This window comes from Aricia agestis, chromosome 1 (assembly GCF_905147365.1).
Source record: "Aricia agestis chromosome 1, ilAriAges1.1, whole genome shotgun sequence".
Lineage (NCBI taxonomy): Eukaryota > Metazoa > Arthropoda > Insecta > Lepidoptera > Lycaenidae > Aricia > Aricia agestis.
Window position 1 is genome coordinate 9,032,680 of NC_056406.1, and position 13,725 is coordinate 9,046,404.

Here is a 13,725-nt window from a genome sequence, read left to right on the forward strand (position 1 = left end):
CAATCCAGCGCTAGATTGCTACTGGATTTATGTAAAGGATTTATATAGAATCCGGGCTTTCTATGATTGCGCATGTCCGAAATTGATTGTGCATTCTACTCGTATATACTGCTTAGTATAGTTATCCATCATGACTTGGTGTAAATTGGTCCTTAAAATAAGTTTTACGTTTTACCCCAAAATGCGTTGCAACGCGCGCGCGATACTGTATTTCAAATATATAAATGAACTTTACAGTTTACTATCTACCAAATATACCAATACAAGAAGGTTTCATTGCAAGAGCAGCCACTATGGTGCACAAATTTGGCAAAATTGTAAAAGAGTTCAATGGCTTACATTTAATTCAAGATACACATTTTCAAAACGCGTAGATTCCTTAAGGTGACTCCTTGATTTATTTTTAACAATATTTTTACTTAACCTTTCGAAAATTCAAAGTCTATTGAGTGCAGGTCACAAAAGTATGCATTTTAAAATAGCAGGCAATTTTGGTTTCGCAATGTGCATTTTGGTTGATGAGACAACCAAAATGCACATTGCGAAACCAAAATCTATTTTATACTTTAGCCCTATTTCACCAAACTATGCTACTGTCTTTGAGCACAGACATGCGGTTGACCTGCATAGGTAAACTAGTTGTAGGCAAAACCTGTGCACCTGATAGTAGACCGTGACGCGAAAAATATATTATACCTACTAGTTTAATAACAAAAAAAAAGCGAAAAATATTCCCAGTGTCAATCGCAGAGACGAATATAATCGCTTACGGCTGAACTTAGAGAGAAAAACGCTTACTTAACTTTAATAAGATCATATCATACTTTTATGCATTTTAAGATGCACTTTTTATTTATTTATTTATTTATTTATTATACATTCTTACAACTATCATTACAGACTAATGTCCAATTCAATAGCGTAGTAAATAGATGAATTACATTTTTTTTTGTATTATTTTTAGACTTCATTTTAATGTAAATGAAAATGCCATCAACAACAATAAATACATCCCCTAAATTTACTGTATAATATTATTTAACAATATTATGTTATCCATGAACTAATCGACTACACTCCACCTACCTAAATTAATTCATGTATAACATATGACCGATAGTGTCACTTTTGTGAACTCACTCAAAGGACATACGAATAAGTCCAACTTGCTGTTGACTTTGTTAAGACGTGTTCGGATTGCTCCTACAATGGGCGCGTATTTTAATAAGTTTGTTCTAGAGTGCGGCGTCGCGAACAGGTCGGGAGACCGCCTCCGCCACACATACCTATCGGGGACATTCAATGCCAGCCATTGCAGTAAACCCGGATAAATTAATTTGCCACGCAACACTTTCAACATAAAACACGCCAAACTCAAGTCCCTCCTGGTCTCCAACTTGTTGTATCCCACCATGCCTAACACAAACAGCGTCGGATACATCAGCGGGTAGAAAGGATACACTCCATACAGTTTTAAGTAGAGAAAACGCAAATACTTGTTTTGAATGCGGCATGAGCTTGTACTTGCTCTCATGCGGGGCCCACACAGCCGCGTTGAACTCCAGCTGACTTCTCACGAACGCATCATATAACGCTGTAATCGCCCTAACATTCCGAAACGTCGCGGACCTTCGTAGTACGAAGCCTAAACGCCGGTATGCCTTCTTACAGACGTTAGAAACGTGATCCCGAAAGAACAGCTTCTCATCCACCAGGATCCCGAGATCCCGCACCGACTTTTCCCTGGACAAAGTAACCTCATTTACCTTGTAGTCGTGGATCAGGGGAGTCCTCGCTCGGCTAAACGAAATGACCGAACATTTGGAGACATTAAATGCCAGCTAATTCTTCCGACTCCACTCGACTACCCTCGCCAAGTCCCGCTGGAGGCGCTCACAATCATTGATGCCTTTGATCGCCAGCAACAACTTGAGATCATCCGCGAATAGTAGGCATATTACATACATAATTATCTCCGGTAAGTCATTTATCATAATGAGAAATTTTAAAACCTCTTAATTTAATTAAAATTAAGTAATCATTATTTAATGTATCTTAGTGTGACAACTGACAACATAATATTAGCAACGTGGTAAGCTGTTTAGGACATAAAGGTAATATAATATTATATTAACTTTATGGTTTAGGATGAAGACTCTAGAATGTTCCTAATTCCAACATAACAAAATAACAAAAAAAATGTTAAAAAAAATAAAAAAGGAATGTTTTAAAACAAAAAGTAAAGAAATAAAAAAATATTTCTAGTATTTTAATGTCATGTATTGGAGAGAAACATGTGTATCAATATTCAATGTTATGTATTAAATTAATTTTATCAACAATTCGCGAATTCGCATACATCTACAGTCTACTACGCAGACATAGAGCTTGAAAGAAAAAAATACATAACCACAGATAATCATTAAAATAAAAAAAAGTTATGTAATAAAAATAATAATTTCATAAGCTCTGTTCCATCTAGCGATTGTCCACGTAGGGCCGTGCCGCATCTCGGCGATGCAATCGGTCGATATCGATGTTGCGTACGATCATTGATAACGGGTTGTTGCTTCTGTCCGTGATGATAGTGACTCCGCCGCGATAGCATGCACGATAACGCTTTTTATCGATTCCAATAATATAAAAATAATTCATAAATAGAATCGAGTTTTTCGTTTTGAGATTTAAAATAAGAATGAGGAATCTAAAGAGTTGGTACTAATTTTTAAATAGTTTAGAACCTGTTGTGACAATTACATAATTTAGTTTGGTAGCTACATTGCTTACTTGCATCTGAGATTTATTAAAAACAATTTCTCTGCATAGGTATTTATAATTTTTTATTACTTAAGGGACGAAAGATTTTGCAAGCTTTCATCTTAATATTGTTGATAATGTTACCTTATTTTTCATAATGCGATAATTTATCAACCTATAAAAGCAAATAAACAATACCGGTTTTGAATGTGGGATATTTTAAATACTAGGATTACTAGGTAAGTATTCGTTTACTAACGTAGAGTTTTTATAAAATAATTAATATTTTAATAAATTAACGTGGTTTTTCATTTAATAAACTTTCATTTTATAGATAAATATGTTTAATCCTACAAAGAGTTATTTTATGTTTCATAAAAAATATTTAAACAATAGCCTTAAATACCTGAAATTTCAATTGAAATAAACTCGGTGCTACGATGTGCGCGAGCCTTAAAACTTTTACTTGCGAACTTTCAGCAACAGCTTCCTTCCGGCCAGCATTGCGCGCGCGCTCCGTCAGTCAGCGTCCGACTGTCGGAGCGAACGTACGTGCCCGCTCCGTCCGCGAGTGCCCGCCGCGCGACCGTGCATGTGCTCTAGTGATCACCAGTGCCCTGAAGTGGAGACTCGCAGCAGCACCGCTGGGCCGATCGGCCCCGGCGGTATGGAATCACCTCAGATGTACGACGCAGCAGCGGCCCCGCCTCCGCCGCCGCAGCCCGACCTGAAAAAGGCGGCCGAAGACAAACGCACCCCTTTCCCGCCCCCGGACTTGGACGAGCTCAATGGACAGGAGATCAGCTTGGACCTGCAGCACCTCATCGAGGACCAGTTCCGGGGGGAGGACTCCATGGCCCTGTTCCAGGAGATCCTGCCCGGAGCCCGGTCCCCCCAGCACAGGCCGTTCGCGCGGACGACCCTCGCGTACATGCCCCAGCCGGTGCACTCGGGGGCCTCCTACGTCGCGCCCGTGCAGGCAAATTCACACGAGCAGGCCCCGCCGATAAAGGAGGAGCCGCCGGAACCGCACGACTTCCGGAGATCCGTGACGTGTGCGCAGTACACCGGCCAGTACAACGTGCAGCCCCCGGTGGGCGTCAGCGGGCCGTACGGGGGAGGATTCACCCCACTGCCGCCCCTGGGTGCCCCCCTGCTCCCGCCCCTGCTGAAACACAAGCCGGTGCCGCCGCCGAGGCGGTCCTCCTCCGGCAAAGCTATAGACAAGGGGACCGACGAGTACAGAAGGCGGCGGGAGCGGAACAATATAGCCGTGCGAAAATCGCGCGAAAAAGCTAAGGTCCGCTCCCGGGAAGTGGAGGAAAAAGTAAAAACGCTCCTCAGAGAGAAGGAGGCGCTGCTGAAGAGGCTGGAGGCGGTGACGGGGGAACTGAGTCTTCACAAGCAGATGTACGTCCATCTGATCAATTTAAATCACCCGGAGATCACGGAGCTCTGTCGATCGATGCTACAACTAGGAGCTCCTCACGGGCAGGACCATACGCTTTGACCGTAGGTGAGTGTGGCATCTCGGTGTTTGCATGTGTGTACTGTGTGGTGTGCCGGTCGCATGTGTGAGGAACGGTAAATCATGCGCACGGAAAAAGGGTTTTGTTTTATAGTTATTACGCAATATAAGTTTATTACTTGCGACGCGTAAAACAGTTTCTTTGACACATGTTTACGGCTTGTAAGTAAATTGAAATAGCTGTTTTCGATTGTCGAAGTCGATTGTAACTATTTATATCTACGAAAAATAAATTATTATGTATAAAATATAATATAAAACAAAACACTAAGCGCTAATTTAACCAAATGCTTTAAAAGCTTCCCCAGCTCTATGTAGAGTTTGACGTCGTACAATGTTGCATATTATAAGGATTTTGAAATGAATATTATAAGGATTTTGAAAATTTAATTTATATATAATATAACATGACTTCTGAAATATTATTTAAATTAAAATATTAGGTAAAGTTTTTTATACCAGTCAATAAGTTTTAATTATAGTATTACTATAATTACGAATGAAACTCCAAAATAATAAAATAAACTTTTAGAATCAAATGTATTTCACATTATCACAATTCCTAGTGATTTCTTTGAAATATATTTGTCATCATAATAGATAAAAAAGAACTTGATCAAAATAGGCTTAGGTTTTTGACTTTTACAAAAATGTAGAGTCGTTAGTCTAAATCGCTTCTTTGAATTAATTCCCATAATTTTATAACGACAACTTTGGAATAAAATAAGTCTAGTTTACTACGAAATTTTGAGCGAAAAGTAGGTTAGTACGTACCACAATAATAAAGGATTTGACCAATGAGCTGTCACATCTCAATAAAAGGGTAACAATGAGAGTCAAGGCAAAGGAAGCCATAAATAATTTAGGTTTTAATCTAACTTGTTCATTATTTTCCATCAAATCACATTAACTATTTCAATTATTCTAAACGATGACTCATGAAAACCATAATCGATTTCTGGAAAAAAATTATGACGCTAAGTAGTAAGTAATAACCTAATTATAATAGAACTACATACCAGTCAAATTAAGCTCTCGATTATTTGAATGTAAAATTGAATGTAAATAGATGAGAATGATGCTTTTTCAATTTACTGTCAATAAAAATGTTATTCCAACTCTTTCTTTATCCGTCAAACCACAAAAAGTTTTTGAAACCGCCACTTTTTTTAAAATTAGGTAAAAATTTTGGATTAATAAATACTCGTAACTCGACTAGTGTATGTAGTACTTAATGACACCCGCCAAAATTCATTTATCGTGCGGGAGCCGTACATTTTCCAGGATAGACAGCAAAATCGGTTCAGCGGCTTAGGCGTGAAGAGGTAACAGACAGACAGACAGACTTTCGCATTTAAAATATTAATGGTTGACGGACTCAGTAGAACTTTTCTTCCCCTTGTCACCATGGCGCAAGCGGCAAGGTCCATGTGACACGGCGTTTAGACATCTTGCATAATCCAACACTGAATCACGTTTAAGTCGTCACGTGGATAATGTTTTTAAACTCCATAACAAGGGCTGAATCACTGATAATGTTGAGAGAAAATCCGACTTTCTTTTTTTTTTTTTTTTTATTTTACATTTATTGCACACAAGAAATTTTTAAATAAAAGTTGACATTGAAAGACGACACAAAGGAACTGCTTATTTCGAAAGAAATTTCTTACAGCAGCCCTACGGAGAGAGATGTGATATAAGACATCAGGTAAAGCGTGCACAATTACAAGATAAAACTTTAAATCTATACAATATAATATACAATACAAAATAATAATAAAATATTATAAATGCGAAAGTGTGTCTGACTGTCTGTCTGTTACCTCTTCACGCACTTCACTTCAGTCAATTTGGCATGGAGATACTTTTTGTCCCGGAAAAATGTACGGTTCCCGCGCGATAAACGAGTTTTGGCGCAACGGAGTTGCGGGCGTCATCTAGTAATAATAATAAAATATACTTTTCTAACTTTTCTATTCGTTTACGACTGGTTGGTCTGACTTTTGAAGCTCATTAGTTAGTGATAGATTCAAAAGTGATACATGGGATTTGCCTTCGACTTTACGTGGTTCTGTATAAGCTGAACGTAGGCGCTTCAGCTTATACAGAACTACGTAACTGCGGTACTGCTAAATGCAGTTTTACTTTTTACAGTTATAATTATTAATCTGTGCAAAATGATAATCTGTGACACAGAAAGGACCATCCTGAACCAGTGCCGCCTCTTCACTTCCAGAAATCTCGTACTTAGCATTTGAAAAACGTTTTCAACTGCGCACGTGTTTTTTTTTACTGTAGACTCAAAAGTTTTCATTTATGGCTTTGTTTAGGTAGTTGAAATTAGACATCAAAATATTAGGATCTCATACATTTCGGTTTCAATAACTTTTTCATGATTTTCGGCAGTTAAATTATCGAAATCATTTAGATCAGCATTCAGCCCTTTTCAGAATTCCACATTTTGCAAACCGTATCCGAATTCAAAACTATTGTGTAGGCGTAGTATACAGCATGTTATATCAATATAATTATGAATTATACTAGAGTATGTTATCTTAAAGGGTGAAGGCCGTATCCTTGCCGAGTGGACGTCACGTCCGTAGTACCGTTGTATAATATTATCACATTCGCGATTGTGTACTCTTCCGGAACCGAATTAACAATTCGCACTACTTGTTAATAACTAAACTGTGGTTTTATTTATTAATTTACAAAATGAATTAGGGGTTTTATTAATTTGCAGTTTAATATTATTATCTATATTAAAATATCACACAGGCTGGTTTTGTTTGTTACTTGAAGGATTTCGCAAATGATAAGTTTAGTTAAAGAGTGGATACTTCAGTTACATTTTGAGGTAAATTCAGCTTTATATTTATACGAGCTTTTGCCCGCAGCTTCGCTCGCGTTAAGAAGTATTACTATTTACAAACTTTCATTCCCTATTTTAACCCCTTGGAGGTAGAATTGATCAAAATCCTTTCTTAGCGGATGCCTAAGCTACGTCATAATATCTACCTGCATGCCAAATTTCAGCCCGATCGTTCCAGTGGTTTGGGCCGTGCGTTGATAGATCACCATGTCAGTCAGTCACCCTTGAGTTTTATATATATAGATATGCCAGAGGTTCCCAAACTTATTTTGTCTACTTAACCACACCTCCCACTCCCTCCCTCTCTTCCCACTTTGAGAAAAAAATATTTTAGCGCCCCATTTGTTTCAATTTAAAATGCATCCAGATGAAATAAATCACCCTTCCCCGCCTTTACACAACGCTCCCATTTTCTGGGTCCCATATACCGCCCCCCTTAGACCTTCAGCGCCCACAAGGGGGTATAATCGCCCATTTTGGGAAAGGCTGATATATGCCAATGAATAATAATGTTAAAAAAAAGTATGAAACTTGCCTATTTGCTCACCGTATCAAAAGTACATACTCAATGTTTTTATAATATTCTGGTGTCTACATATTTTAATAAAAAGCTTATACTACCCAGTAATGATTAAAAATCGGCCAAGTGTGAGTTGGACTCGCGCACGAAGGGTTCCTTACCACAATAGAGCAAAAATAGGCTGAAAATTGTGTTTTTTGTATGGGAGCCCCCCTTAATTATTTAATTTATTTAAACTTTATTATTAATTATTAAAGTACAAATACAACTGAGTATTTCGTGAATATTTCAAGTGCCTATGTGTTGCCGTTATCGATATCGAGCAAAAAATAGCAAAACATTCACGTTTGTTGTATCGGAGCCCCTCTAAAATATTTAATTTATTTTGTTTTATATTTGTTGTTATAGCGGCAACAGATATACACAATCTGTGAAAATTTCAGAAGTCTCGCTATAGCGGTTCTTGAGTTACAGCCACAGACAGACGGACAGAAGGACAGACGAACAGATGGACAGACGGGCAGACATCGAAGTCTTAGTAATAGGATCCCGTTCTTCCCCTTTAGGTACGGAACCCTATAAAGATCTCATTAAACTCAGAAGTTATAATGAAAAATAAGTTTAAACTTGTAAAAGTTACTTAAATTGTCGATGAAAAGTTTAAAACCAAACTTTTCATTAAAATCAAGAAAGCTGTTATAGCACGCTGCAGTTCCTTTCAAAAGTTGATATTATGTTAAGTGTCATAAAGAATATTTCACCAAGATTGCTTCGCAATAATATCAAGTTTCTCACGGAGCTGGTTTTTTGTCCCAAAAATGCGTTTTTTCTCCGAGTAACACACTAATTACCCACTTTTTATCATCACCGAAACCAGTTATGTGGACCTACACCAATACCACGGCAACCAACAGTGAGAACATATTCAAATTTGCCTGTGCAAATCGCGTATAACTTTCATTTTCGCTGTTCCACGGACCACTGTAATCGAGACCGTAAGTCTGAAGTGTAAGGTTCAATTCGGGTTGATGAGGCGTGAAATTTCGCCGCATGCCCTACTTACTGCCTTCCGATTGAATTGTTGATTTTAACTATTTCACGTTCGCTGGCGGAACAATGGTTTTAAGGTTTTTAAATTCTTCGAATCCTTTTCGCTGGAATAACTAAGCTTTATCTCCGGATGTAATATTATAATTCAAATGAACTTTCATTCAATAAAACTTGTTATATTATTAGGACAGTAAATTACCCGTTACTTTGATATATCAAAATTATTATATAAGGGCCGGCAACGCACCTGCAGCTCTTCTGATATTGCGAGTGCCCATGGGCGACGGTAGTTGCTTTCCATCATGTGACCCGTTTGCTCGTGTGTCCGCCTATTTTATAAAAACTACTTAAAAATACGAGAGTCGAGTATACGTCTTTGTCTATATTAATTACCCACAGCAAAGATGTCAATTATTATTAAGTATCTGTTTTTAAAGAATTACTATTTATAAACATCTACATAATTAGTAGCTTAACAGGTCAAAATCATATTTTAGTGAAACACTTTCATTTCTGTTGTTACTCTTGAAATAATAAAATTATTCTTGGTTTCTACAAAAGTGAAGCTTAACAAAAAATGGATTTAATTATTTTAATTAACAATTATGCAAATTAACAATATTTTTAACTTTCTCTCTCAAGGTATTATATTTTACATGCTATAAACTTTTAAAGTTAAAACAAAACATTAATTTTAAGTTTTGAACCATTGTAGTGGTCAATGTCCCACTCCAGTTACTATTTATATATGTTCCTGTCAAAGTTTATCGAAATTAGGCTAATAATTTTGGAGCCGATTTAATACAAGTCTTCCTCTTCTCTTCGTTTTACTCAGATACAAATTAAAATATCGTTAGTAATTAAATCTTTCCGATGAAAAAATTAATTAGGTAACGTTTTCTTGTTCCAGTAGAAAAGTGTGATGATTATTATTAATAGCCGATGGAGTCCCACTGCTGGGCAAAGGCCTCTTTCCTTCCACATGTCTTTATCCTTTGCTGTATTTTGCCACTCTTGAAAGTATAATTTTCTTAAATTCTATTTTCTACATTTTGTTATAAAAGTAACCTAGAGTTTACTTAATACCTTTACAGTCCTTTGAGTTTTAAAATTTAGGAATGTAGACTCTGTCTTCGATTCTTTAGCTTTGGTATCTTTGGCTGTCCAATGCGAGATGAAACCACTGAATCTACATTTTTATTGCTTAGCTTAATAAGTGAGGTGAGGGTAGATTAACTGAAAAATTCTGTTACAAACTTAGGGCCATCGCCCACTGCGACTTTTAGTAGCGATGCAGTCGCGCGACTATGAAACGCACGACTGAATCACTACTAACGCGCGTTAGGCGCATCGCAGACGACAGACTATCCGTGACGCACACGACGCGCAGTTCTATTTCCACGGACTAAAAAGTGCGTCACGGTTAGTCTGTCGTCTGCGCTGCGCCTTAGTCGCATTTGCAACGCCATACAGATACAGGACATACAGCTAGCGACTGCATCGCGACTGTATCGATGCAAATATGCGACAGTATCGCGACTGCATCGCTACAAAAAGTCGCAATGGGCGCACGGCCTAAAATAAAAATTCCATGATAATCAGACTTAGATCCGTTTCCAACTTTCGCGTACCTATACCGCGATCTTTCCATGATATTATAATATACGAGCTTTTTCTCGCGGCTTCGCTCGTGTTAGCAAGTATTATTATATACAAACTTTCATCCCCTATTTTGACCCCTTGGGGGTAAAATTGATCAAAATCCTTTATTAGCGGATGCCTACGTCATAACATCTACCTACATGTCAAATTTCAGTCAGTGCTTTGGGCTGTGCGTTGAAAGAGTTTTATATATATAGATATATTTTCATGACTTAGATATCCGTCTTTAACTTTCGCATCGTGATCCTCTTTATATTAACATTCGTCCATGGGCGTGATCTTATATATATAAGGACATGATGGATCGTTACCGTGCGAGTACGAACACGGCGGCTTTCACTTTTCACGTTATGCCTTTTGTACTTTTCGGACGGTGTTATGGAAGACCAACACATATTTGTGTTTTGAATCCAAAAGTAAATATTGTGTAAGATTATAATGATCACTACTTTTTCATAATTACATAATGTGTACACGGTTTTTATGTAAATCTATGATAAGTGCAAACACATTTATTATAATTACTTAAGCATTAAGCGCTAAAAAAAAATACTATCCCTTTTTTTCGTGCAAGGCTTATGCTTATGCATAATATTTATAACTAGCTGTTGCCTGCGACTTCGTCCGCGTCAACATAGTATAATAACAAAGATTAGATTCATATGCATGTAGTAAAAAACGGTTCTTTCAATATTACAAACAGACACTCTAATTTTATTTATATGTATAGATGTATCGATGTATAGATGATTTAATAAGCCTATTTACAGTACAATTTTATAGTAGGGTGTCATTACTGACAATGTAGAGTCCGCCGGGGCGGACGGCGGCGCGCGCGCGGTTTCGTAACACGTCGAGTATGTGTGTCAAACGATCAGTATACATCACGCAAGAAAACATTACAACTTATTGCTTTGATACTTTATTTTACTTCTTGTTAATAAATAGTACGACAATCCTTGCATTTTAATGTTCCTATTAACGCGTCAACCTAACACTTGGGACTTGAGAAATCAGTAAATTAGAGTCAACAAGCACATGCAGTGTATTAAGATAGAAAATAATAAGGTGTAAAGCTGAAGGCGATGTGGAAAGTTTTAAATTAATATTGTGAAAATGTAAATATTAAAAAACTAGATCAAAATCGGTTCACCCGTTTGGATGCTACGATGTCACAGACATACAGACACGTCAAACTTATAACACCCCTCTTTTTGTCGGAGGTTAAAAAAATAATAAAGAGTCTTGTTAAGATTTTAATTTTAATTTCTACGTTCCACGAATATTGTTTAACAATGTTATTAGTACAATTTGTAATTAAAACCTCTACAAAAATTATAGGTTGAAAACTGTAATTAATAAATTATAAAACTATTATATTGATGGATGCAGGAAATGCCGCTAATCACTGCATTGACGGTCACATTCATGGTCATATAACAACCCTCACAAAGCGATTAAAACATAGCTACATTTCACATAAAATCGTTCCAGACCCAAATTGGCAAAGCGAAGCTATGTTTCGGGAATAAAAGTTTGCAAAGACGAAAATAAAACAAAGAATTGAAATCGGGAATTTTGGCAAAAGTAAAAACGAAACAGCGGTATTAGTCAGTCAGGCCACGTGCTCTTAATCCTGAATCTTGAAGCAAGTTAAACATTTTGTACTCATCCCAAAAAATTTTCACTTTAAAAACTTTTTTTTAAAATGAAATAAGGGGCAAACGAGCAAACGGGTCACCTGATGGAAAGCAACTGCCGTCGCCCATGGACACTCGCAGCATCAGAAGAGCTGCAGGTGCGTTGCCAGCCTTTTAAGAGGGAATAGGATAATAGGGGAGAATAAGGATGGGAAGGGAAGGGAATAGGGGAGGGTAGGGAAGGGGATAGAAGGGAGTAGGGTAGGGGATTGGGCCTCCGGTAAACTCACTCACTCGGCGAAACACAGCGCAAGCGCTGTTTCACGCTTTTTTCTGTGAGAACGTGGTATTTCTCCGGTCGAGCCGGCCCATTCACGCCGAAGCATGGCTCTCCCACGTCAAAACTAAAAAAAAATACAAAACTTGAGAGGTGTCAAGGGACACGCGGATGGAACGAAGTTATTTCTTATGTACAAAAACCTAACACTCAATAGTCAACAAAAAAATGCGGTATCTATCTTCTATGTCTGTGGCAAAATATGTCATGACAACTTTTTGGTCTTATTTTTTTCCGTCTAGCCCCCTTTCGCACCGCGCGATAAGGAACTTCGTTCCAAAAAAAAGATTTGTACTTACTCAAGAAACAAATTAAGAAAAACTTGGCTAAGTTTCACATAATTTATTTATTAAAGCGCTTTCAGGAAGAAACGGGTTTGAAAAGTTTCGGGGAAATCGGCCGGACAACAAGAGGTGTTGACATAACGTTTTGTCAACAATCCTATTTTGGACTGGAAATACGAAAATCTAGAACGTTCTAGTCGTTTGATAATAATAATTTAAATATTGTTAATGTTTTTTTCTACAAAAACATCCCCAATTATCAAAAACATGTTTCTTGTGTACAATAAAATTAAAATAAAACAAACATTTAAAGATACTGTATCTTTATAACAATACTGCTCAAACTTAACAATATACTTACTGTGGTTGAAAAATCTCACTTAATAATAACTAGCTGTGTGACCGAGCTTTGCTCGGTATACGATGAAAATGACATTTTCTAGAAATGATTCCTAGCTAGATCAATTTATCGCCCCCGAAACCCCTATATACTAAATTTCATGAAAATCGTTGAAGCCGATTCCGAGATTCCAATTATATCAATTATATATATATATATATATATACAAGAATTGCTCGTTTAAATATATGACATAATAGGTGCGTTTAATGATTATTATTTAAACTTTTGACTAACTACTTGACTACTGACTACTATCAATCTTTCTAAAGTGTCACATAAATTTGCTCAGGTTTGGTGTGAATTTTATTAATTTGGACATCGATTTGAATTTCTTTGTTCCCACGCGAGTTTGTCCACTTTCTCCTTTCAACTCCCACACCCTGACGACTGACGAGCCGTTTCGGAAGTGTTTGTGACAGTGCGTACTGCGTAGGCTACGGATACATAAAAAAACTTAAAAACTAAAATCCATATTAAGATACTACTAGCTGTCCCGGTAACGTTGTTTTGCCATAAAAAGATTTTGCCTGTTTTCCTGCTTTTCTCTTGAAGTTTTTTCTGTTTTTTTTTCTATAGACCTCACGGAGCCCGGGACCTTTCCAACGAATGCAAAATCGTGGAATTCGGTTCGTGTGTTCTGGAGTTATAGCGTCAGGAAGGAAAACTCGACTT

The 13,725-nt window shown here is 37.3% G+C and overlaps 1 protein-coding gene across 2 annotated transcripts in view; it reads left to right on the top strand.

The window, feature by feature from the left end:
- Window positions 1-2,942: 2,942 nt before the first annotated feature.
- LOC121727943 (CCAAT/enhancer-binding protein) overlaps window positions 2,943-13,725 on the top strand; it is a 28,677-nt gene continuing 17,894 nt past the window's right edge. Inside the window, exons 1-2 of one of the 2 annotated variants that reach the window (XM_042116019.1) lie at window positions 2,943-2,996; window positions 3,238-4,273. In XM_042116019.1, coding sequence (XP_041971953.1) covers window positions 2,965-2,996; window positions 3,238-4,267 — 1,062 coding nt within the window. In that variant the 5' untranslated portion in view covers window positions 2,943-2,964 and the 3' untranslated portion in view covers window positions 4,268-4,273. The remainder of the gene's footprint in view (window positions 2,997-3,237; window positions 4,274-13,725) is intronic. The other variant, XM_042116028.1, reaches the window with a different exon arrangement.